Here is a 25,945-nt window from a genome sequence, read left to right as displayed (position 1 = left end):
CCCTTTATACGGGGGGAATAGTTTTATTTCCCATTAATTACTAGGACGAGCTAGCGCGGGTGGTGTTGCTCCAGCTAGACAGCAGGCGCGTGCAAGGGTGCGTTAATTAAGCAGGGAAAATTAAACCCTACATTAATTTTCTTGGCTTTTTGACCGAGGATATAGCTCCAGGTAGGGGTGCTGTATGAAGAAAACCCCCAAAACAAGAAGGAAATTTGGGACTCTTTGGTAAAAGCCCGCTTTCGTGACATTATAAACGCCTGGAAGTAAAGCGGGGGGATACGTGCATCACCTAACGTAGGCAGTTCCTCGTGCGAATCTGATCTCTTTTATTAGACCAACCCAGATAGTTGGGGAATAGTTATTAAGCAAGCTTTCGGGTTCAACAACCCTTCACCGAAGAGAAGTACGGGTAAGTGAGAAGCTCAACCGCCGCCTGGCCAAGACGTCCGCCGAAGGACTAGCGAGTAGTCACGTCCTCGGTGCCGCTCGAGGTCACCGCGGTGCGAGCGTCCAGGTGGAGGGGTTGGTAGTCCCGAAACAACGTCATCTGTCGAGGGGCGGCTAGTATGGCAGCGCCGTCTAGTCGTCTTTCCCTCCCCGTCTCGCCAGGGAGGTGCATGGACGAATGGTCTGAGTGAGCCTTGTTGCTGCCGTCACGCTCCAAAATTAAATGAAAGTAAACGAGGCCTCTCTGCCAAACAGACTCTGTCCTGTTGGCAGGTCCGTTCGGTTTTCTGGCAGTCCCTGAAACTGTCCTTTCACGTGGGGGCAGTACGGGGATTTGTCCTTCGCAACACGAGACGGTGGCTCCGAATTCGGGGTGTGCGCTTTGGTCCGCGAGCGCTGATGTTCGCAGACAGGCATGTTTGGGAGGACGGCCTTCCAGCACTGGGACTGTTTACCCCAAACAGTCTCTCTGAAGTGCGTCTTTGGCAAGAGGAGCGTCGCAGGCCCTTTCAGACCGTACTATAAATAGGCAATTGCTTTTTAACACGCCGGGAGATGAATTAAAATAAAGTTTCACCGCTGTTTCTGGCTTCCTTTACCTGGAGTGACTGTGGTGTTTAAGCAGTCACTTGTTTTTATCTTCAAGTGCCTTTAACCAGCCAGTCTACCAGCCTGAGGAAGCAGACCGGTTCGTAGTCACCGAATTTACAGTTCATTCAGAAATGCTCTTCTTGCGAAGGGACGAGAGAGAGAAGAATAGCAAACAAGGGTTCGTCCCGACACAGGCTGCGCTAACCCTTCGGGAGCTGTTTGCTGTAGGTCCAAAATATAGCTTCAGAGGTAGTTTTCGCTCCTCTTTCTCACGTGGAGGAGCCAAGGGACAGGAGGGGACTTGTCAAAGGTCACAGCTGTGGTGTTGATTAAAGGCCGAGCCTCCCAACGGAGCGCTTTTTCCACTGCCTGTCTAACTGTGCACCAAATGGCATGCATCTGGACAGAAGGCAGACCAATTTCTGCCCCTCTTCTCATCTTACAGCTGCTTTCTGTACCTTAATTGTACAAACTTTAAGGGTTATTAACCAAGGACACGCGTGTTCAAAATATGACAACTGATGTTTCGTTGGGTTAATTGGCAGACAAGGTTCCTTGGGTGAATTTGATATCTTTTATTAGACCAACCCAAATGGTTGGAGAATAGTTATTAAGCAAGCTTTCGGGTTCAAAAACTCTTCATCAGGCTCAGGAAGCTTCAGCAGGTGGGTTAATTGAGCATTTGTAATTCTACAACTATCTTTTAGTCTTTGTACAGTATAAAAATGAAGACTAGTCCAGGACCCTTGGTTCCCAGTGGAATGGGGTAGATGGGTGCTTTCATCACAAAATTGCTCAGCTCTGGGTGCTGTTTTTAAAGCAAGTTGACTAGCTTTTTTTCTATTAAAAAGTGCTCCCATGCTGTGTCCTTCAGTCAGGAGTGGTTTGCCTTGAGCATTTGGTATGCCGGGCATTGGAAGTTAAAGATCTGTGCTGCTGGGGACCACATCTTGATGGCAGTTGTCTTTCCACCTGTCTTCTGTGGCTGCAAAAAAACCCCTCTGTGGCAAGAACTCCCAGGGACAAGTTATTAGGAAAACCTTTTAATATAGGGATATCCTTTAATATATATGAAATGCTAAATATTTAATTATGCATGCATACATGCATATTAATACATATATGAATTAGTTGGCTTTCAAGTGGACTGGTTAGCCTTTGGGAAGGAGCAGAGCCAGCCCCCCTCACCCAGGCGCCGTCTCCAGAGCCAAGCTTGCGAATCTCTGTGTTCTGTCATCGCTGAGGTAATGCAGTGTATTTCTGTGCCTCCTCTTCATATGGCGGCATCTGCTTACCCAGGAACAATTAGAGGATTAGATCAGTCAGAGGAATGGGAAGTTAGCAACAATTAGGGATGCCAAACTCAGCGCATCCTAATTTTCTGCGGCTCGTGCGTGCCCATGTGCAGCTTTCCCAGCTGTTTTCCAGCCTCCGCGAGCTGAAGAGCAAGCTAAATAAATGCAAGGTTTGGGACTGCGATGAAAGCAGAGGTGATTTGTACTGACTGGTACATGTCATGCAAATGGGGCTCGCGTGCCTTGTCAGGAGACAGGATTGCTTGCCCCAGTTCCAACAGATCATGTGTCTTTACTGCAGGAAAAGAAATGTAATTGTTGTGGGAAGGGCAAAGAATATACCGGGAATGTGGAGAATGACGAGCAAGGTGTGCTGTAACCTGTTGGAAAAGAAAAGGGCAGAGTGAGGCCGGGGGGACGGAGAACGCATATCAAGATACCATAAGCTACAGGCAAAGATACACTCACTAGATTCCTAAGGTTATGATGAAGTGTGATCCATCATAAAGACCTTTCCTAGCCTTTTAATTATCCTATGGGATATCACCATGGTAACCCTGGTATAGTTGTCACGTGTTGGGTAAATCTTCCAACTTGTGGCTATTGCCCTAATATAAGCTTTTCTAGCTACAGGAATAAGGACTTTATAGCCAGATTTCACCCTCCCTTTGTGAAGTCGTGTTATAAGTGGCCACTTCTGTGGCTGTGACTTCTCTCCATATTAACTGTTTCCAGCACTTCCAGTATTTAATTTTCTCATTGAACTGTAGCACCGGGATAAGTTCTTTCCAAATAGCTCTGAGCGCAGTGGAGCAGGATTTCCCAGAAGGCTCCCACCTGACCTTTCCGTGGCAATCTTATTTTTCTACAGCCGAATTGCAGTGCTGTAGAGAGCCGAGTTTAACATAACCTAACTTCTAGCGTTTCCAGTCTGAAGAATAGACAGCGCTGTCTGTGCTCCAGTTTATTTTTGCTGTTTCTGGGATTTTTGGGGGGTGGTTGGTAAGGAGATTTTTTTTTTTCTTTCCTTGGGTCAGTATCATAGTTTAAGGCTTCAAATGAGAGGGCATGGGGAATGAAGGGCTCTCTCCAGCCGCAGGTCAGCAGCACCAGTTCAGGCACTTAATTATCACTGAGGTTACCGAAAGTGCATTTCCCCTGTTGCTGGCCTATGGGAGAGTGCATCGCATGTCTGCTTGGTGCATGCTAAACTTGGAAACGGATGGAGTATGGCTAGCCTTGTGGGGTGCCAGGCAGTGTCGTGGGCACGCTTATTGGAACAGGCCTGATGTTGCCCTTAGCTGGCAGCGGCACATCTGTTTCAGGATTTAGCTAACCTGCAGCACGTGTGCTGTGCCTCGCTCTGGCTCTCCCTAGCATGGGCTGGAGGTGGTGGATGTGAAATCTGAGGTTTTCCAGTTAGGCCTTGCAAGAACTTCAGCAGTGAGGGTTCAGGCGAGGAAACAGCATGGATTCAGAGGGCATTTGCTCTTGGGCTGACATCAAACAACAGTGAACTGTCTTCAGGACCTGGGTATCTGCTGCGTCTCTTGCAGGGGGGAAAACCCATCAAACTCATAACGTGATGTACTTGGTGATGGCGATCTGCTCTTGTGCTGCCGAGGCAGCAAGGCCACTCGTCTAGAGCCAGCATTAAATCCCCGTATTGGGTGACTCTTCCCATTTTGCATCAGGATGTGCGCTGGTGACCAGTCCAGGAAGGTGTCGCACCACTTGGAACAGCATCTCGAGACGCAAGAAGGATTGTGGGGAATTAGGAGCAGATGACAGATTCTCTCTTCCTTCCAGAGGTCATCAAGCAAACTTCCCTGTTAAATTTGGGCTGAACTCTGTCTGCCCCAGCCTTCTCTTTCCTGTCCCCAGCGCAGTCTCGGGAGACACCGTGCAGTCCAACGTAGCTGCATTGAATCGTGCCAGCTGACGTGGCCGCTACCTTCCCAGCCTTGCGAGCAGGTGAACGTTTACTTCGGCATCGAAGCGGGCTGTTTCCGAACCACGTTGCTGCTGTCATCTCTTGCAGGCCTGCGATCTCCTGAGTCGCAGATAAGCTGGAAAAGCATATTGCTTTTCTTGTATCGCTGGTATTATTACCAACCACACACAGGCTAGCATTACAAACAGTGTCATGTCTGGTGGATTGGGAGGAGGGCTGTGCTTTCAAACTTCCAGCTTTCAACAGAGCTCTGATTTCAGAGATCTGCAGAATTGCTGCATAGATTCACCTGGCTCTAGCCCAGGACTAAGTAGCTTGTTTGTGTTAGGCTGGCTCTGTGTTTCGGGAAGCCTTGCTGTCTGCTCGCTAGCTAATGGGACTCCTTCCTCCCTCCCTGCCCTCCTCCTCCGCTCTCAAGCCTTAAATGTTCAAGGCTTTAACGGAAGTCAAAGCATCCGCTACAGGATCTTTTAATGAGGAGAATTGGTTTTTTTTCACTTCTGTTCCCTTCTCTCTGTTGGATTTGCTTCTATTGAGACTGGGTACATCTACATGCGCATTAAAATAATCATGTAAAAACCATGCTTTTTACTTAATGCACGTTAAAATAGGCTAATGTATGTTGAGCATCACATAAAAAGCGTTTGCTTTAATTAATGTGCACTAAGCCAGGCTAATGCGCATTTTCCTAGTACCTCACCATGGAGGTACTGGATTTGATGCACATTAACTAAAGTGGATTAATGCATGTGTGGATGCACCCACTGTGTGTTAAACCAATCCTGTTGGGCGTTTATACACATACTTTATACACAATATCCAGAGCGTCGGGACAGCCTCAATTAATTAAGTCTGCGGAGCATGCAAGCTGATGCGCCCGGTGCTGCATCAGTATAAATGGCGAAATGCACATCTGTGCAGAAAATGGCAGCAGTGTGCTTTTGAATGAAAACGCCTTTGATGTAGTTTAGTTCAAAAACGCGCCATCGCCATTTTCTCAGTGCTTTCACTTTTAAAAGCGCTCGGCGCTGCAGTGCATACACGTGTACAAATGCCCAGTGTGACCCAAGTCAGCGTTACCCACATGTGTTCTTGCGGCTCGATAGCATGCCTTGTGTGTGTGGACATACTCATGAGTGTGTCTGTACAGTAAGATCAGAGATGGGTTCAGCCAGGATTTCTGCTTTCTCTCATGTGGCCTTAGCTGAATTTTGAGTACAGAGCTAGTCCACAGCGGCTGACGTGCAACGGGCCGTGATGGATCATCACAGGTTCAGAGAAGCTCAGTCAGCCTTCTCCCTCGTGTGGGTTTCGTATCAGGTGGTTTGCTGGGGTCCTTTGGGGACGTGTTTGGTGTCAAGTATCTGGCAGGGGCCAGAGCCACTTGGGAGTCTGACTTTTAGGCAGCGTGCATGAAGATGTCGGGGAATGCAGGTTTCCTTCCTCAGGACTGATGGAAACTCCTTCCTCTAGTGTTTCAAGGTTTTTTTTAATTGAGCTTCTAGCTGGTGCTTGTCTGGATCTTCTTAAGCATGTAGAATTTGGTTTTTGGTTTCTGTAAGTGCAGCACTCTTATTTATTTATTTATCATCCCCCCCCCCTCCCCCCCCAATACTTCTCTGCTTCAAAGCTGCTTTTAAGAGCTTTGGATGGGTGACAGAATGCATTGAGAACAAGGCAGTCAAAGACATCTAAGCAAAGAACAAACTGATTTCAATCCCATTTGTTTTCAAATGTCAGGATGTTTGTACTTGCAAACAAGTTATTTATGCTTAAGCTCATGTTGCATCCACAGATCGTTATTTTAAAATCTTATTGATCTCTTAATGCTCTGAGATGTAACCTTTTCCCTTGATCTTGGTATTTTTTTCCTGCTGGATGTATCGGGAGGAATATATACTGCCTGTACGAACAGCAGTTTGTTTTAATAGTGGAGGGATCCAGGTGGGATGGATATACAGTATGTTTTCCCATCCCGTGCCAACTCCCATTGGCGCTACAAGCTTAACAATAGGAAGTCATCACTATAACGTAAGCCGTCCTTACTTGTGAAATGTATTGAGGAACCTTAGGATATATTTTGTCATGAAATGCCTTGCTAACTTTTGTTATGTTTTCGGGTTTTTTGAGAATAACAACACTTATTATTTTTAAACTAACTCAGTAATACGCAGGATTGGTTTCCAAAGAGATCAATGTATTTTTTCCTAAAGACAGTCTAAGTTTTGAGACACAACAGCAGAACTTTGGACCACAACTTTGGACCTTTGCACCGGAGAGCATATTTTGTTATTTGTTCCTCTTGTTGCAGAGTACGGAGTCTGCGAGAACTTACGGAAGCTGGAGATCACGGGAGTGTCCTGTCGAGATGTCTACGCCAAACGTAAGTGGTGAAGCCAGCGCAGGTTTGTGCGCTGCTCCTCCTGCGCTGAGTCACTATTAGAAGTGAATTTACACCAGATCTTATAACTTGGGCAACAGAAGAAGTTTGAAATGACTTTCAGTATTTTGTCACGGAGGCTTCCCTTGGAAAGCTGTAATGAGTTTCATTTTATATTTTATTTATCATCAGATGCCAAAAACTGGAATGCCTCTGACCCCCTTCTGCCCCCTTAACAGGAAAAAAACAGGAGATCTGAGGATTTCCAGGACTGGGTTATTAGTTTGTGGCTGGCTGGCAGGTTTAGCACTTGGCAATTGCTCTTCTCACCTGGCTCTTTGGAGCCTTTAATTTGTTAGACCTTTTCAAAGGTATCTGTCTTCGGCTGCTTTGCTCCTTTCACATCTGACTAGCAGGTGACCTGTATTCATCAGATGTGGGTTCAGTTTTCCACAGGCCTAGGAAGCAAAATGTCACTCTCTTTCCCTAAACCCACCACCTCCTGTCTACCATGACGGCTCCAGAGTGCATTGACTTCTCATGGGGGAAGGTGGGCAAAATGATTTTGTGGAACATCTACAGCATCATGAGAGAGAGAGCAGGGTAGGGAGATGCTCTCCCCACTACCTGCTATGGAAGGGGACTCGCTGCTGACCTGTACAGAAGCATCAGTATTTGTTTCCAACCCCTCCATTATGGCGTGGGCGAGTGCTTTGTGCAGTATGGCTGTGTCGTACCTGCTTTGCACCATGTAGAGCAAAAGCCGGTCAGGAGCCATGCCCAGAATGGAGTGACAGTGCTCAAGTCCGATGCTTTCCAGACCAAGCTGCCTCTTGTTGCTAAATTTTGGCGTTGCTAAAATTGGTGTTGTTAAATTTTGACCCCTTATAGTCAGAAGGTCACAGGAGCTGGGAGGGAGCTGGCCCTAGCTGTAAGGCTAGCTGCCTGGAGGAGGTGGTTCCTACATTCAGACTTTATTGTTCTCACTGAATCCCTCTCTGAGGATGGTACTGTCCCTAGGAAGAATTGGTGACACCTCTCTCTGCAGTGCTTGGACTGAAGTTTCTAGGTTCTTCATAAGAAGGTCTTTGGAAACTGGAAACATTGAACTGTTTAGGTTCATAGGTCACAAAAAATGAAGTGTGGGTTTTGCACTCCCTGGAGAGACAGGTGTGTTACACAAACTGATACCTGGAGGCAGTGAGTGGCCTACTGCATTGACCCTTGTGCCGGGAGCCAGGAGCTCCCGAGTTCCAACCACCTCGTGCTGGGCCCACAATAACTTGGCTGTGTCCACTTTGCCATCGTGTCTGTGCCTTTAGTTTTCTTGTCTGTACAATGGGAATGCTGCTGCCCCTTTCCCTCACAGCCCATACAGCTTGGTTCAAGGTTATTCATTCTCCACATCTCTACAGAGAGATCTCACGAACCCTTCAGACTCTTTTGGCATCCTGTGGTATGTTCACATTAATCAAAATGTCAATTATTTCTAAGCTGACGTGTCTGTCATGCCCCCGGTACAATCCTGTTCATGTATCTTTGCTTTTGACATTCTCTCTTCCCCTTGCTAGCCTTTTTTGTTTTAAGCTGTAGAGCTGCTTCTCTTAACCTGTGTAATTTTCTTTCCATTGCATTGGCTCATTGATGAAGATTAGCATGTAATGCTTTTAGCTGTGGAGTGCAGGCTTCATTCCCTCCATACAGGATGGATTTCTTTCTTACCACATACTTGTCAGGCAATCATATTCTGGCTGGTGCAGTCACTCCACACCCCTGCGCAGTCAGATGGTTGGGCAGCTTCCTCTGTCTTTCCACATCCTCGCCTGGGTTTGCAGTCTCTTCGTATGCAGTGGGCTTCTCTATTTGCAAACCCATTGGTCCTTTTGAGAGAGTGTGGCCTCGTTCTTGGGTTTCCTGTAGAAGTCTCTCTTTGCAGCAGAATTTGATTTGAGACTACTGGCAGCATTCAGCCCTGAACGAGTAAACCAGCGGTGCCCAAATTTATCACTCCATGGGCTGGATAAGTGGCATGGGGTGGGTCTGCAGGCTGGATACCAGAGGGACAGTCTGGGTGCGATCCAGTGTGCTGGCCTGGCCCTGCACACCTGCATCTGGTTGGATTGACCTTCCACGCCAGCCCAGTCTAGTGCACAGGGCCATGCTATCTGGCTCACAGACCTCTCCACAGCCTGCAAACTTGGCAGCAAGAGAGCAGCAATTACTGGTGCTCCCCACCTGGTAAGAGGCAGCCCCAAAGGCTTGGAGGTTGAGCACTGTTGGGATGAGCAATGAACGTGCCTTACCAGGAAGACTGGAAATAAAGCTAGACCTGAGGTCTGGGAGGGCACGCTGGGGGGTGGGGGAACAATGCCTTGGCCTGGTGTTTGGATAAGTTACCTGGGTTCAAGAGTCTTGTAGGATGCAGAGAGACTGTGGGAATGGTTGCTCTTGAGAATTAGATTGGGAGAGAATTAGATTTGGGAGTGTTGGAAGGGAATTAGATTTCACTCAGTATTTGTGAATACTGTGGTTAAATTGGTATCCGAGTTGCTTACGAGAGCCCCAGCGCCGTGCTAAATTTGCCATGGCTCACCCTTCCACATCGGGCTCTGGCTGGGGCATGTAGGCTTTCAGCTGCCGTACATCTTCCCCAGCAGCAACATCCAGGAGGAACTTGGCTTTCCTGTGTGTTTGATTCCAGTTCAAACGGAGGTGACGGGGCGGTCGGAGGGGAGAAGGGCATGCGCTGGTACTTACCCTGCTGTGTCTGTTCAGGTATAAACCCGCGAGTGAAGTCGGGGCGTTTTATGAAAATCCTTCCCGACTACGAGCACATGGAGTACAGAGATGTTTACACCTGCCGTACGTACCTTGTGTCACCTACGCTTTCCGCACCGAGCACACGCCAGACGCTGCATGGAGTGTGAAGTGACTTCCACAGGCTCCCCTGGGGGTGGCTTGGGTGGAGCGAGCGGAGCTGGTTGCTCTTCCCATCTCTCCTTTCTCAGGCTGCTAGTCCCAACCCTAGAAGGTGGCAGCTTAGGTCAAGCAGCCGGTTTCAGGCTTATGGCTCCTTTGAGCTAGTCGGGCATCCTGTATGTGGCGTGTGCAGTTGGGAACTAACTGGGCAAGGGCTGGGGAGGCTTTCCTGGGACCTGGGTGTGCTGCACAGATAACATGCTTATGAAGGAGAGGTGAGCGCATTTGGCATTGCCCTTAATGCATTCTCCAGCCCCAGCAGTGACATGAGGGGGCTCTAGAAATCTTCATCCAGAAGGGCCAATAAAGAGGATTTTCAGGGGCTCCCTTAGCGGCATGCAAGCAAAGGCCAGCCTGTAACCATGTGGGAATAGTGCCGCCTGCATCTGTGTGTGTGTGGGGAGGGGTGGGGGGGTTAGGTTAAGGGGCCCCCGAGGTCCCTTCAAGGCCTATAGTTGTAACTCCCATGTTCCTAGATGGGGCTGTCTGTTCTGCAGCTTCTCTGCAGTTCTCCTCTCCCTTATAACTTGGCTGGGGGGTTGCTACATTTCGGCAGCCCTGTGGGTCGCCGCTAGAAACGCATGCACTGCTTGTATAGAGGGAGTGCCTCTCTGGTCCCACCTTTCCCTGTAAAACAGAGCCTTGAATTATTATTTTCTATTTAGCCTTAACAAAGGGAGGCTTCTGGAGAGTGCCTGAAACATGGGAGCGAGCACTGGGGATCTGGTTCGATTTCCATTTTGATGCCTAAACAGGTGCAGATTTGTAAAGTCTGCTGGTAGCCCCCGGGACACTCCAGGTGCCTTGCAAGCATCTCGCTACCTACAATAATTGTCCAGTGGGTTGCTGCCTCTTCCCACGAGCAATCTTTTAGAGACTACCACTGCCATTGCACCTTCTGGTATGACCTCCGGACCCAATATGGCCTGGTGCTCTGCGTTCCTCTTCCTGCAGGGAGAAGAGTAGCAGCGTTCCCAGATCTTAACACTGTGTTTTCTGGAGCCTGGTGGGGTTTTCAGTCTAGCTTGTCAATTAGATCAAAGAAGCCAGTGTTGGTTGGTACTTGGGGGCTGTTCTTTTGGTGGTAGGGTATGGTTTGGTGGAAGAGGGTGATTCAGGCTGGGGTTGCTAACCCTCCGGTTGGGATCGTCGTTTTGTGGCATGTGCTAACGTGTGGCATGGATGCTATGGACTCACCCACACCAAAGGCGGCAGTTGAGTTGGAGTGAAACGAGTAGGCTTTGTGCTAGCCCATCAGCTGACAGCTTTTGCATGAGCTGGAACGAGTGAAGAGCAGTGGAAAGCTTCCACTTGGTGGTCCTGTTTTCAGGTGCTTTGCTGGGTGCAGGCACCGGCGCCGATTCCCAGCTGGGTGGGAGTGACACGATCAGGATTGCTCCATCGATGCATTTGCAAAGCATTACCTCCCTGGCTTGCTTTGTTGCTGTCATCCAAATGACTGGTGTCTAATGCCTCTTTCCTCAAAACAAGTCATTGATTCAGCGCTCCCCCATTCGTGCCCAGCCCCCCTCACTGGCGAGGTTTGGAGTTGTACGGCGAAATCTGCAGCATCTGTTATCTGTATCTCGCTCTGATCGTGCAGCTGGTGGATGGATGAACATGCAGTTAAAATTCACGGCCTCTCAAGTACTTGGCTCTCCATCCAGAGAGCATCCCTGGGTTCTAATGACATCCTTTCTAATGACGTCAGCTGCGATGCTCTTGGTGAAGTGTGCCAGCTGCATTGATTTCACTGTGTGGACTTGTTCAGTGTTACTTGTTTTGTACTCGGATGTCACTGGGAAATGTAGCCTCTCTCTCCCCCCGCATAACACCTTCACCCTTGCACACAAGCACTTTTCACTCTCCCTTTCTATCTTCTATCCTCTCTCCTGGCTATGTGCAGGCCCTTGCAAAGGGCACAGCACAGCCAAAAGGCACAGGTGTATCTTCTTGGAGCCAGCAGTTGCTAGTAATTAGCAGCATGAGCTGTCTGGGTGCGTGGATCAGTCATCACGCCCCTACCGATCACCCTTCCAGGCCAGTGGCAGCTTTTTCCGAGGCTGATGAAACTGAACCTGACTCAGAACAGCCAGGAGGGGACATCCAGGGACATCCCCCTGGTTAGGGAGGGGGATGGGAAAAGAGGCCAAATCCCAAAGGAGGAGAGACCCTTTGTTCAGGATTTTCTTTGTCCCCTTCCTCCTGGGAGTTGGGACAGAAGGCAGAAACCCAAAGGACAGAGGGGGCTTGTGAGGGGAAAGAGCCACATGCTGCATCCATTGAGACTTGTGGGGAGCTGGCAGGCTTGTGCCCGATTGCAGGGGATGCACCAGCTAAGCCCCGTGAGGCTTAGGGGGTCAGCAACACTGCTGCAAAGCGGCTTCCTGCACCACCTGTGGGACCCAAGCCCTTGATGGGATAGCGAGTGGGCTTCGGGCTCAGGCAAGGAAGCCAAGTGTCTACGTGGAGATTTGCTCCTGCTCTCTGCTGTTTGCTGGCACTTTCCCAGAAACATCTGTGAGAAAGCACGGCTCCCTCCAGAGCCCACAGAGATGTCTCTTGGGGGCTGCAGAAGGCACGAGGTAGGGAAGGCTGCAGTCAGGTTTCCATGTTGCTCGAGCTGCAGGCTGTTCTCAGATGCTCTGTTCCTGTTCCCCTGATTTGGAGACTTGTGCAGCTTTGAAGAGCAGCTTACAAAAGCTGCCTGTCGTGCAGGAGGGCACGGGGAGCGTTGGCCTGCCTGCTTGCTTGGATTCCCCTGCAGCTGGAAAGAGGATGGGTCTTTCCTCTGGGTTCGAGGCTGCATGGGGCAGTGTGTGTCTGACTCATCCGCTTTTCCAGAGCAAACAGAGCCCTCGGAGGACTAAGCGGCAGCTTTGGCTGGGTGGCTGCTCACTCTGGGCCATGGCTGCATTCCCTCCAGTCTTGTCAAGCAGCACCGTCTGCCGCTGCTTGAAAGCCTGGCACTAGTGTCCCTTGCAGCTGCAGCGCTGAAGACATTTGGCAGTAAGAGCACTGTAAGTTTTAGAGGTGGAAGAGAGAAACCTCTGGTTTCATAATTAACCACTTGACATTGAGCTTCCTGTCCTAAAGAAAAGAAAAAGGAAGTCCTTAACTTTATCAGCGCTCGGAGCAAATGGGGCAGGGAGGCAAGTAGTGGTCAGCGGGGTGGCTTATCCATTCCTCTGTGTGCAGATGAGATGCAAGATTGCTTATCTCCTTGCCTCCCTGCTTCTGCCCCCCTTCCTGTCCTTACTGGGAGAGATCAGTCCAGCCAGCTCTGCTCACTTATCTTCTGTGTACAGACGCATCCCAGGATCTTGTGGGTGGCTGTTTTGTTCAAGCTCATTTCAAGTGCTGGTTGGGGCTGAAGAAGTCTCCTGCTGTCTTCCACACACAGCCCTTTGCTAATAGTTCGTAGAAATGGTCGCTTGGTTTTTTTTAAGTAGTTCATCACTACTTTTAACACCTACAGATTCAGGCCTCACTTTCAGATGGGGTGCGTGTGTGGAGGGGGTCACTTTTAACACTACAACAAAACGGACCCAAAGTAACTAATTGCCATGAACTTCCAGATTTGTAGGCAAGGCCACTCTGACACCATAGTTTGCAGCCATAAGCGGGAAGCTCATCGCTGGCCTGTCCCCTCCCGCGCAAGCTGCTTGAGTAGCAAAAACCCTCTGACCAGAAACACCTTGTAGCATTTTGTACATGTGAAGTTTTTCAGCAGAGAGCTGGGGAGCGTGTAGGACATGTAAGTCTCAGCTGAGCTATGCCTTCAATATCGTGGATGAGCACCTCTCTTGTGCTCCATCCCAGGGAGATGTGCAAGGTCCCAAAGTAGCTTCTGACCCAGATGCAGCTCCTCTGGCGCAGCCTGGCCATATGCACTGGTCTTCAGACTCGCCTGCGTTTCCTGCTGTTGGAACACTTTCCTCCTTGGACTTTGTGTTTCAATAGGACTCAAACCATAACTGGCTTGAGGATGAGGATCCACAGCTATAAGACTCTGCAGGGAAATCCTGAAATGCAGGAATTTATCTCCTGAAGCTCTTTGGAGCATGCGTAATCTCTGTGCACTCAGTCTGGGTGATGTCCTGGCTGCTCTGGTCCAGATCATTGCAGTGTCTGAGTGCCAGGTCCTGAAAATGCCGAGGCCCTGGGGTTTAGGTGGGGACAGTCGCATCTGTCTGGACAGGAAAGGGGATTTCCTCCTGGACAAACACTCGCCACTTCTTCCCCCTGCCTTCTCTGTGTTTCTCCTTCCCTTCACCTTTGGTGTTTGCAAACTTCTCGTCCGTGTCTGGGGGAAGTAGGTAGCTTGGAGATCGAGGCTCCAGGTGGAACACGTGATGTTCTTGACTGTCTGTGAAGCCTTGAAAGATTAAACTCCTGCTGCTGCTCTAGGCTGGGGGCAGAGCGGTGTGGGAGAATAATGTGGGGAGCCGCACATCTGTGGCAAGCTTCGAGAGACACCTGCTGCTTTCATGAAGTCTTCAGAACCGACTCCTCCTTGGGACTAGGAGCATGGGGGCTCTCCCCGTTTCCTAGTAAGGAGATGTTTGCTGTGGTGTTGGTCAACAAGGTGTGGAGTCTGACAGCAGCCTCCCTTTCTCTGCTTCTCTTTCCCCTCCATCCACCCCCACCCCTCTACCTGGCTTTCTCTCTCTCGTTTCCTAGTGCTGCACCGGTATCGACATATCTTGGGCTTATGGCAGCCGGACATTGGGCCGTACGGGGGACTGCTCAATGTGGTGGTGAGTCTGGATGCACCTCGGGCTTGCATGCAGGCTGCTGGCAGCAGTCCGTCCTCTGCGGGCTCCTTTACATCCCTCATGCCCCCACCATTAGCATGAGCCAGCATTTGGCCTGCTGCATTAGGAAGATGTCCAAGACTCCAAATATGCTGGGTCAAGTGGGAGTCAGCAGAGAGGAGCTGAGGCTCCTGTCTGGCTCCTTTTGTAGTTGTCTCCAGCCTGCATGCCTGCCTTTTTAGTACTCGATGCAGCTGAGAAGCACGAGGCACCTTTTGGGGCATGGGCTGACCCTCTCTGCTGGGGCTGACGTGCGGGCTGACCCCTGACTTCTCCACGAGAATAGAGGTGTCTCGGGCCTGGCATTTCTAGCTCGTCGGGAACCACGAGCTTGGCGCTAGGCATCGACTGACTGTGTCAGCTTGCCTGCACTTCCCTCCTTCCTGTGGGGATAAAGCCTTTCCTCCCTGAAAAGGAGCTAGTGATGCTGAGGGTAAGGCCTGTTGCAAAACCCGCCAAAGTGAACAGGAGCCTCTTTACCTCCCTTGCGTGGGCTTTGCATCGGACCCACAGTGAGGCTAAGTAGGGGAGCAGGCTGCTTGGGGCATTGTGCTTGTTCCTCTGAGGGGACTGGGCTGCTGCCCTCTATCAAGATTCAAGGCTGGTAAGTGAAACCCATACCAGGCCTTAGGGGTTTGTCATGCTCGGACCTCGGTGGGCAAAGAGAGCAGTGCATCTTGCACGGATGCTTGCTGCAGCCCCGGTACCCAAGGTACTAGCTGACTATACACTGAGCCTTCAGCTGGGGAAGAGGCAGTGCAGAGCTGAGGGCTCTCCTCGGCTTTAGGGGATCTTTCCATTTACAAAACACCTCCTCTCCCCGGGCCTGTAACGTTGAGGCGAGGATTTTATTCCTGGTGGGAGGCTGGCGCTCTCGCCTCTCGGAAAAGGGAGCTGCTGCTTTCCTCTTACTGGCACTGTGTAACAGAGCCAGAAAATAATTCGTTATCCCAGAGCCACAGTAATTGTGGGGAATAGAGCCCCCTTCTCCCACTTTCCCAAGAGGCGCTGCCGGCACAGACTCATCACAAACCAATTAGAGCCTGACTAGCTTCAGCACAATTTCTCTCTCCGGGGCCCAGAGCGTATCTGGCACTGATTTGCTTGCAGTAATAGAGACCTGAATGTTAATCCCTTGAAAGAGCCCTCTCGAGCCCCTCCTCCTCCTTGCTGGGCCTGCAGTTGAGTCGCTAGAAAGCAGTTTTTTCCAGCCCTAAGAATCCCTTTGATGGCTCAGAACAGCCCCTTGGTGCCGTCAGAAGAGCCATCCTGCCTGCCCTGGAGAGTCTCTGGGCCCAGGCAGCGAGCAAAGTGTGGGGAGGACTGACTCGCTCTCTCTTTCCTCTTTTCCCGGGCAGGTTGATGGCTTCTTCATAATTGGCTGGATGTACCTGCCCCCTCACGACCCTCACGTCGACGATCCGATGAGGTTCAAGCCCCTCTTTAGGGTTCACCTCATGGAGAGGACTTCCGCAACCGTGGAGTGTATGTATGGCCACAAGGGACCCCACAGCGGCCATATTCAGGTGAGCAGGGGCACATGCACACGCAGTAAGCACAAGATGCCAAGGTCCTTGTCTGGGCCTGTGGATAAGAGTGACCCCTGGGAAGTCATGATGGGAGTGCACCAGATTTTACTTGCAGAGGTATACCCTGCACAGCTACGTGGTCATCCTTGCCCTGGTGCTGTGAGTTACTTCCCAGCCCTTGCCAGTCACCTGGTTGATGGCACACGGGCACCATGTCCTGTTAGCCCATCTGCTGAAAGCCCTGTCTCCAGGGGCCTGGCTCAGAGTGGGACACCGGAGTGCATCAAACTATCTGGGGAAAGCAGGGAGCACATATATTTTAATTTGGCCTCTATGTGCTGGTGCTAAGCTGTGCCATGCAAGTGCCACAAGGATGGGACCTTTGAGGAGGGGACTGGGACCGTTGAGGAGTAAGTGAGATACTTTGAGGATTTGACTTTCCAGGGAGATTCTCCTCTTGGAGGTGAGTGGAGAAGGCAGCTCCGAAGTGGGAGAGTGGCCTCTCCCAGCTACCTGCCCCAGCGATTGGGGCTGCTACTTAGAGGGGCAAGGGCCCTTGATGCATCTCTCCTGTCTCTAGGAGGTATAGGTGGAGCCTGGGCTGCTGGGTGGTGGTGGCAGCACGTTCGTGGAGACGGCATCCAGCGGCTTGTGCCAATGTTTTGCCTGAAGTGGTCTTTCCCTTATTGCCATGTCAGTCTCTAGTTATGGTGTGTAACTCAAAGTCCCCTCCCCGGTGATTGCAGATTGTGAAGAAGGATGAGTTCTCGACAAAGTGCAACCAGACGGATCACCATCGAATGTCAGGAGGGAGGCAAGAGGTAAAGCTTTACCCGTCCAGGTGGAAAGACCAGGGTGGGTGGGTGGGGGCGTGCACATCTCCTTAGTCAGGGATCCATCTACTTCATCTAAAGGACAGCAGGAAATAGCGTCACTCTTGGCCCCGAGTCTTGGACAACAGTCAGAACTTGAAGAACAGCCTGTTTGACTCCAGCTTGTGTATAATTTATCGCGTATCTGTTTGTTGCGGACTAATTGTTGTCCTAGGAGCTCCCCTAATGGATAGAAATGATTTGTGGTCTGAAATTAAAGTGGAGCAAATTGATCCTCCTGCCGAAGATTGGCTGCAGCCTCCGCCTGGCCCTTATGCCCCTGATAGGAAGGGGACACCCACACGTGCCTTAAGGACCCCTGCATTGATCTCTCCTGCTGCTACGGCATTCCCACCCCACAGTTACCTTATGGGACATCCATGTAATACCCCCGTGTCACGCTGGCTCATCCTGCCTTTCTACACTGTGTGCATAGTTTGTGGTTCCTCTTCAAAATGGAATGGCAGCAGAGCTGTTTTAAGCCGTATGCTGAGTCTAGTCTTGCCAGGTGCTGAGCAGTCCTCGGCTCCCTCTGATTTTCCACCGCATAGAAGGATTTGGCCCTACGGGTGCTTGCTCTTACTGCGCTGTATCAGACAGGGCGGGTTGCTTTTCAGTGGCCTGATCTGACATAAGCAGCAGGCTTTGTACCCTTTAGACCACTTGCAAGATGCTGGTAACTTGAGGTTTCTGTTGCTTATGCGAATGGGTTTGATCCTACGTGGCATAACATTACATTATACTTGCACTTAACGCTATAGCTCGTTGTCCTCTTAGCATAATAAACAGGGCTGCTTTTTGCTGCCCGCCAAGATGAAAGGATTTTAAGGCTTGTTTTATGATACGGGATTACTAATAAAATGCGGCAGCTGGGCAACTCAAATCACATGCTGTCAGGATACAAAAGCAAACATCTGGGGAAGGCTTTCCTGGCACTTCCTCCATCATTGGTTTAGAGATGCCAGAGCATGCATCCCTGACTGTTCTGTATAATAGCTATTAACAGATCTGTTGTCCGTGAATTTGTCGAGTCCCTTTCAAACCCATCACAGAATTTCCTCTGATGGGAATTGGTGGATCTATATTTAGGAGAAGGATTGCAGGGTTGGACTCTTGCTTGGTAGAATCACGTCATCGGGAGATAAGCAGCTGTCGCCCCATTGCAACTCCTCTCCAAGGCTTTGCTTCTCAGAGCTAATATTGAGGCATCCTGGGGGAGAGTTTTTATTTATTTATTTTGGATTGTTTACTTTGGATTTAGGTGTGCAAGTCCTATGTTTATGGGACTTGTGCTTCTGAATCCCTTGGCACATCTGGAAATCTCCTTGCTGTGCTCATTCTGCTGTGCCTCATGCCCTGGGGCAGGGTCCAGGAATTTACCTTTCGACAAGGCTTCAGGCAAGGCACTTTTACATCTGTGCCCCTCTCTTGCTGTGCACTAGGTTCTCCCTTTCTCCTGGCTGACCCTCTGAGGTGTAGAGTGGTGTGCTCCAGGTGGGTTCACAGTCCCGTTGTAAGCTTGCTCGCAAGCAGTTTGCAAACTTGCTGGCTTCACGTGCCCCTCCTCTGTGTGCGTCTTGCAGGAATTCCGGACGTGGCTGAGGGAGGAATGGGGCCGGACGCTGGAAGACATCTTCCATGAGCACATGCAAGAGCTTATCCTGATGAAGTTCATCTATACCAGCCAGTATGAGTAAGGGCCCTGCTTTTTCTCTCTCAAAGTCAGGCTGGGGGGTGTCAAAATGCTGCCGCGTCCCCAAATCGTTCTCTTCTTTACCGATAACTTGCCATGTCTCTCAGCACTATGGTTCTTGCCGTTGTCTGGACTCTTGTCTAAGGGAGCTCTGCTGTCTTTTATACAGATGGTATTTTCCTCCATGGAAAACAGTTACCCCTAATAGCCGTAGACTCTTGCAAAGTGTGTTATCAGATTGATGGCATTGCCCAAGCCTTGCTTTAGGTTTGGACTCTACTGCAGTAGGCTCTGGACCACTGTATGGGAGGTGCCTTCCAGTAAGAGTGGCAATGCTGGATGTAATGAGGATAACTGATGAGACTATGTTGGGTCCCTCCAATGGCTCCGTGTCAGTGAGAGAGGCCTTTGAATCACTTGTTTAACTCTGAGTCACTGTCCGTCATCCCGACAGGGCATCAGCTTTTACTAATTGGTAAGGAAAGTGTATAATACTGCAACTAAACACAAATCACGTGACCCCTATGTTCTCTCTCTCTTTAAAGAGGTGGGAGTCGCTCTCAGAAGTTTGTTGCTTTAGGTGACACTGCGATAAGCTGCCCTCTGGTAATGTTGGGACTTTCAAGAAAGCCAGGGTGGCTTTGGTTGGAGTGCCACTGCCATACCTCACGGGCCAACAGATTTTTGCCAGACTGACCCCTTTTAGGGTATGGGATGGGTGCGTTCATCACAAGCGCTGTGCTTTTCAACCAGCAGTTCATTTGCAAAGACCCCCTCGGTGAGGTACCAGGCTGGCAGAAGGAGGAGATTGTAGTCTAAGTTCTCCTGGAAAGCTTGGTGCTCCAGCATCCACTTGCAACCTGCCTGTCCCTTCTCCTCCACAGCAACTGCTTGACGTACCGACGCATCTACCTCCCTCCGAGCAGCCCCGACGACCTCATCAAGCCAGGCCTCTTCAAAGGGACGTACGGGAGCCACGGCCTTGAGATCATCATGCTGAGTTTTCATGGGAAGAAAGCCAAGGGGACAAAAATAACAGTGAGTGGTCTAGCCCCTCTTTCTTGGCCTTTCTTTTGTGTTTTTGTTGCCTTGTCGTGAGAGTTGCATTGCATTCTCCCACCCTGCCCTCTAGGCCACAGATAGGAGGAGACAGCTGATTTCCTGGGATGCAGTTACTTGTCTTGGCCCGACTGGTTTACCTCGGGGCTGGTAGGAGCAGGTTTAATCATTCATCCTTCGACCTGACAACCTTCCTGTAGCTTGGGGACATGCAGCTTGAGTGGCTCTTCCCTTGGGGAAAGGCCCCAGAATCCTGTGCTCTCAGAGGAGCTAAAATATGTCTGCAGACTTTCTCCTGATCACAAATTCCTTCTGGCTTGAATTGCTTTCCTCTTTCTCCCAAATGGCCCTAACTGGCTCCGTTCTGTCTAAGCCTCTAGCAGACCCTTGCAGAAGACCTAGGCCTGTTGGAGATGTCCCAGATAGCTGTGGCTGGCGAACCCTTCCTTCCCCCAGCGTGGAAGGATGACTGCGTGCAGTTGTCTCACTTTGTTCTTGCGTCTTGCAGACTTGGCCTTTTGTTTAGGGTAAAACCTCCACATCCAGGTGGGGCTTTGGTGTAGTAGCTGAATGCAGGGATCATGAAATGGTTGGGCCCTTGGGTTAGCCAGCCAGGGAGGCAGCGATGGAATGGGTTAACGCCAACATAAGGCTCGTGAGCGAACTCCCCAGGGCACGTGGGAGCTTTTGGTAGGAACTCTGCCCCGTCACGTCCTTCCCCTGAACTGTGGCGGCTGTCCCTTGTTTCCCATCTCCAGGGTGATCCCAACATCCCAGCTGGTCAGCAGACTGTGGAGATAGACCTTTTGCACCCCATCCAGCTGCCTGACATTGAGAACCAGCACAACTTCAACGAGCTGTCCCGCATCATCCTCGAGGTCCAGGAGCAAGTGCGCCGGGAGCAGCAGCAGGAGGAGGAGGAGGGTGCAGGCTGCTCCCGGCAGAGCGCCACGCCACAAGCGGAGCAGCCTGCACAGGAAGGAGACGCAGGAGCCGAAGAGACAGCGGACAGAGCAGGGGCTGCAGCCCAGGGCTCAGAGCCAGCTTCACAGCCTTTCGTGTTGCCCCTGGGAGTCGTATCGCGGAACAAGGATTACCCCCGGACCTGCCGAATGTGGTAAGTGAGGTTTGGGGTTAATTCCCCGCCCCTGGTTGAGTAGAGCTGCAGAGCTGCCCAAAGCTAGTCCCGACCTCCCCCTGCGCACTTGCTGTGTGCATTGCCTGCCGGTGAGCTCCCGGCTCCTTTGTGCCGTCTGGTCTCATTCGTTTTCCTCGACTGCTCCATGTCCCATGATTTGTGGTTGCTCCTGCTGGATACTGAGCTGCCGCTTCTGTGCTGCCGCCAGTCCTGCTACAATCGGGCCCTAAGCTGTGGTCGCCTCCATCATTTGACCCCTGCGGCTTTTGCTTTTTCCATCAGCCCCTTGTGCTTTATTCTTTGGGATCCTCTCGGCATGAGGCTTGGCACTTGCTTGCCAGGACCAGGGAGACGTGCTGTGTTCTCCCCCCTCAACTCTGCTCCAAGCCTGTGTGTCTGGCCCCTGTGGTGCTGCGAATGGTCAGTGGGCAGGGAGTGGTCTGAACCTGTGAGCTGTGCCCCTTGTTGGACTTGGTCCTCCAGCAGAGGACCCTTGGCCAAGTCTCCTTGGCCCTCAGCCCCCTCTCCTCCCTTGAAGCCACCAGGGTCTTATTGCAACCAGTGTTGCTGTAGGTCATGACTGATCACCTCCCTGAACACCAGTGAACTCCCTCTGACCTACACCCGTCCTTTCCCTCTTAATTGCGTGGTTACTTGAGCATGTCCCCACAGGTATGACCCTGCCAGGCACAGGCCCCCACTCAGTGTCCTGTCTGGGGTGATTCTTGGGGACTGTGAGAACACCACCCTCAGCTAGGTGTTGCCTCTAGCTGCAGAAATATCAGGCAGTTGACCTGGCATACACGCCCATGCCCTGACTTCTGGCACTGTCCTGTATAGCAGCCAGGCTTTGAGTGCAGGGGAAGGGGCAAGCGACTTATTTGTGGCCCTGGGGCCTTTTGAAGATGGAGGTTTGTGAAGCAGTGGGCTCGTGCTCTGCAGCAAGGTTAGGAGGTGAAACATCCCACCCCACATTGCATGGCACAAGTGGCCAGGTGCTTTCTGGGATGGCTGGATCTTCCTCAACAGCAGCACGTGCTGGCTGGAGATCCCTCGTCTGCAGGGACTATGTAGAAGCCCACGTCAGGAGCACTAGTAGCTGCAATATTTGCCTTCCCCTCTCCTCTGCTTTTTCCAGCTTCTACGGCACGGGGCTCATCGCCGGCCACGGCTTCACCAGCCCCGAGCGGACGCCGGGGGCCTTCATCCTGTTCGACGACGACCGCTTCGGCTTCATCTGGCTGGAGCTGAAATCCTTCAGCCTCTACAGCCGGATCAAGGTCGCGTTCCAGAACGCCGAGGCGCCCTCCCGGGAGGCTTTCGAGGAGATGCTCAAGAACATTCAGTCACTGGCTACTTGAGGGGCAGCCCCCAGGAGAGTGGGAAGGGCCTGTGAAGACTTCTGCTCTCCCCACCTGAGAATGGGATGGGATGGGACGGGGACCCCTGGCCCTTGGTACCTCGGAACGAAAGCATGCACTTTTCAGTAAGGCCTTCTCCCCCCTCCTCAAACCTCCAACCCTCCCCCTCCCCATATCCTATTTAAAATAGACCTGAAATATCCCTCCCCCCAACTTGTTCCTGGCAGTACTTGATAGTCGGTCTGTAACGCAGCCATGGATAATGGGAAGCAATGGAGTGTGTTTGCTTAAAGAGAATGGACTGGAGGGAAGCTAGGTGGAGCCCCGCATTGGAGGGCCTTGTAAATACAGAGGTGGCTAATCCCGTGCCCTGCTCCAGGGAAGCAGGGTCCTCCTCCAGCCAAGCGCATCCTTCAACATCTCTTTCCCACCTCCCCATGCACGAGGTCACAGAAGATTGGATCACTTAAAACCCCTCCCACGTGGCCCCCACCTGCCCGCTCTGTATCGTGCAGTCCGGGCTTGGCTCGTGTTCGTCCTCCCCTCTGGGAGCCTCCCTCTGCTGTGCACGGCCTTGATAGCAAAGCAAGCCAGCTCCACTGTGGCTTGGTGATGGCAGCAGGCTTTTCCTCGCTGAGAATCCCTCACGCCGGCCCCGCGGGAGGGACTCAGTCGCTGCGCAGGTATCCTCTCTCCGCCTTCCTCGCTCCAGTTCAGTCTCTTCCACTGTCGGAAGGAGAAATCATCTCTCCCCTTATTACAAGCACTGGGAACAGCTCTTGGCGCCAGTTCAGGCTGTACTTTTAACTCCTTTTTAAGTAGATCTGTTAAAAGTTCTCCCTTTAAAGAGCTTGGGGAGAAACACCTCAACCCCATGAACTACTGGCTTCCCCTGTGTGTGCTTGAGGGCTGGCAGAGCTGGGATGTGGAGTTTCCTGCTGTTGCCTGGTATCTTAGGCTGCTCTCACCCTTCCCCGCGCCCTGCCCGGGATTAGTTAAGAGATCTCTTGAGGCTGTGATTCCTTATGGTGCCGCTCATTGGCTCCCTCCTCTTTGGATCCAGCAAGTACTCGGGTGTTGGTGCCTCTGCCTCGTGTGTTTGCCCGTCTGGGTTTCTTGCGTTCTTTCCTCTACTACAGTCACTGATCTTCCCAGACTCTGGTCTGCCTCTGCTACAGGAGACTTGCCCACAGCAATTCGGGAATGCAGCTGCTGAGCTCCGCTGGGAAGCACAGGTAGGAGAGGTAGATGCCCAGAGCACCGACCAGCTGCAAAAGCTTCCACCACGAGACGGGGCGCTGGGGTGGCCGGATTTGTGTCTTGACCCAGGCAGGCAGTTGTGGTCCATGCCTGTCATTAGAGACCCTCATGAACCAAGCAGTGCAGCAGGTGACGTGCCAGCCAAAGCATCTTTTGGCAGATGATAAGGACCTTTAAAACCTTATAGACTCCCATCTGGGCTCTTCACCTTCCACGGATAGTGTTCGTAAGTGGTTATGCACGATCTAGTGGTACGTTAAAGCAAAAGATGAGATCCGTGGCCTGTTTCATTAACAGGAAACGTATTCCCCCTCACCTAACATTAATGTTCTTGCTGAGGCTGCTTCCCCAGCCTTCATATCCTCATCCCATGCTATGTGAGAGGAGTTGGGGACAGGCTCGTGGTGGGGTGCATCACTTGCAGGGCTGATCGTCTCCTTGGATCTAAGTCCATGACACTGCACAGATCAGGGAGCTCTGGGCCCATCTTCCTCCCAACCTGACATACCTTAATGTTCCCTGGGCCAGGGCAGGGGTAGTCATTCATGGGAATAAGCTATCAATTAAGCTGATTTAATGCAGCCCTTGAGAAGGGTGGGCGTTTCTCTTAGCAGAAGGGAGAGTTGGTTTGCATGGCATCCCGGTACAAAGGCTTTGACTCAGCGACAGGATGTTTTTTGTTGGTCTCTGGTGCCTGGCTGCTGTGGGCTGAGGTAGGGTTAAAAGGCAGGCTCTTCAATCTTGGCTCTGAATTTCCTCTCTTTCCTCCAGGCGGGAGGCTCAAATCCATGTTCCAAAGCCCACGTGAGAAATGAGCTGGATATTGTGGGCAGGTGCAAACGTCTGGGCTAACCGGGCATCTGCAAATGGCAGTAGCCCCTTGGCCTTTGCGTAGCCATCTGACAGGCAGAACTTCCACCGGGACCCTACCTTCGCACGAGCGATCCAGTCTTTAGCCTGACTGAATCCTCTTGGTTGTTTCTACAGCAGCCCTTAACCCAACCTGCATCTAGGGCAATACGGGTGCTTCGCCGGAGGGATTCCCGACTCCCCGGTGCTCTGTCCTGTCCCTGTTAGCCGGCCTCGTTGCAGCCAAATGAATGATGCACGCTGCGTACTCAGCTGAATGTGCACAAGCCACTGATATTTATTAAAGCGGATCTGGGTTGCAACTGCTGCTTACGCTGCCCGGTATTTCAGAGTCTGCTGCCCCAGAGCACCAGGCAGGAGAAGGGCAGGGGCCTTTCATGGTGCACTGAACACGGGCTGCATCGTTGCTTACATTGGTGTATGCCCAGCAGCGGCTGGTTTCCAGGCCAGTGCGATTCCTTTGCTCAGACCATGTTGCTGCATCCAGTTTTAGTGGCGGTGTGACTAAGGTGACAGCTTTTCAGAGCTGTCCCTGCCTTTTAGGAAGCTCCTTTTCTTTGCAGGCTGCTTGAATGGGCTTCACAACGTGGGGATGCCCCTGTCCTGGTGAAAGGCCAGGCTGCCAGCCCTTGTTCTGCCAGGGGAGTAGATGCTGAAATTGGACGGAGCTGTGCTTGCGGTGTCTCGGGGTGTTTCAGAAGCTTCAGCCTGGTGAGAACAGGACGGCTGGTAGGGTACGGAGACCGATGAGGCGTTGGGAGCATCAAAGAAAGGTAGAGTAAGGGAAAGTCAAGGGTTGGACTTAGGCAGGACAGGGGGAAGAGGTTTAGGACTATATGTGTGTGTGTGTGTGTACGTGGCTATAAAAATGGCAGGATTAATGCACCTTGTTTTGTTGGGTGATGACTTGAAGCCAGATCTTGCCGGTCATGGAAAGGGTCCACAACACCATCGTGCTTCCTCTGCGTGTGAAGCAACCGTCGGGTTACCTCCTGCTTCAGACTGACTGTAACGTGCCCTGTGAGGTGAAGCAGTACAGCACACGTCCTGTCAGCTGCCTCTAGCCTAATTGTGCCAACCCAGCGGCGTAGTCACTAATCGGGGAATTTTGGGAGGACACGGGTCCAATGCTTGGTGTGTGAAGTTGAAGCTAATCCACCACTTGCCCCCAGCAGGCCAGGTGTCCCTGAGACCGGCTGTGACGGGTTCCTTGTAACTAGCAGCAGGGCTGGAGAAAGAGGTGCAAGACTAGTCCTACGGCGGAGCGGAAAATGATGCATCTGATGTCCAAAGGAGCTGATTGTTCCCATCCACCCAGAACTGAAGACCATACGGAGGGAGTTGCGTGTCTCACAGCTGCATGTACTCGATGGTTCTCCAGCAGCAGCCGAGCGACTTCGCTCCTAGCAAGCAGGGGTCTCGGTCAGCTCCTCACTTTGACCATTGCTTCCCAGCTGTTGAGGCAGCTGTGTGACTGAAGGCCAGGCGGTGGCATGATGCTGGGCACCCTGGTAGCACCCTGTCAGCTAGGGGTAGAAGGAGGGGATATACCTGCAAGGACCCATTTAGGAAATAGTGTCACGGCGGTGCTAAGATCAGCTGTGCTCACCAGGAACACGGGCAGGAAGAAGTGTGATCCTACACCGAGCTCTGAAGCTGGCCTCTCGCCCTTCATCCAGCTCCAGGAGCTGCCTCGC

General features: G+C 51.6%; 1 protein-coding gene across 4 annotated transcripts; it reads left to right on the top strand.

Moving 5' to 3' along the window:
• The first annotated feature begins 6,601 nt into the window (after positions 1 to 6,601).
• Positions 6,602 to 25,939, top strand: FBXO31 (F-box protein 31). Of its 4 annotated transcripts, XR_003093840.1 has the most exons (10): positions 6,602 to 6,673; positions 9,446 to 9,532; positions 14,333 to 14,409; positions 15,825 to 15,992; positions 16,742 to 16,816; positions 18,451 to 18,560; positions 19,445 to 19,598; positions 20,378 to 20,736; positions 21,896 to 25,021; positions 25,162 to 25,939. XR_003093840.1 is itself a non-coding variant. In XM_006022760.3 (9 exons), the coding sequence occupies exons 2-9, from the start codon at positions 9,478 to 9,480 to the stop codon at positions 22,116 to 22,118; spliced, it is 1,221 nt and encodes a 406-aa protein (XP_006022822.1). In that variant the 5' UTR covers positions 6,602 to 6,673; positions 9,446 to 9,477; the 3' UTR covers positions 22,119 to 25,939. The 4 variants fall into 4 exon arrangements, 3 of the variants coding, with proteins under 3 accessions (XP_006022822.1, XP_006022820.1, XP_006022823.1); XM_006022760.3 differs by having other exon boundaries at positions 21,896 to 25,939; XM_006022761.3 differs by lacking the exon at positions 9,446 to 9,532 and having other exon boundaries at positions 6,608 to 6,673; positions 21,896 to 25,939.
• Positions 25,940 to 25,945: the final 6 nt, after the last annotated feature.

Source organism: Alligator sinensis, unplaced genomic scaffold, assembly GCF_000455745.1.
Source record: "Alligator sinensis unplaced genomic scaffold, ASM45574v1 scaffold228_1, whole genome shotgun sequence".
Lineage (NCBI taxonomy): Eukaryota > Metazoa > Chordata > Crocodylia > Alligatoridae > Alligator > Alligator sinensis.
This window is presented reverse-complemented; position numbering and strand designations above follow the sequence as displayed.

Coding starts and splice junctions, on each gene's coding strand:
- FBXO31 (XM_006022760.3), top strand. CDS start 9,478: ATGAAAATCCTTCCCGACTACGAGCACATGGAGTACAGAGATGTTTAC. Junction 15,993..16,741: donor CCCACAGCGGCCATATTCAG/GTGAGCAGGGGC, acceptor CGGTGATTGCAG/ATTGTGAAGAAGGATGAGTT. Junction 18,561..19,444: donor ATCTATACCAGCCAGTATGA/GTAAGGGCCCTG, acceptor TCTCCTCCACAG/CAACTGCTTGACGTACCGAC.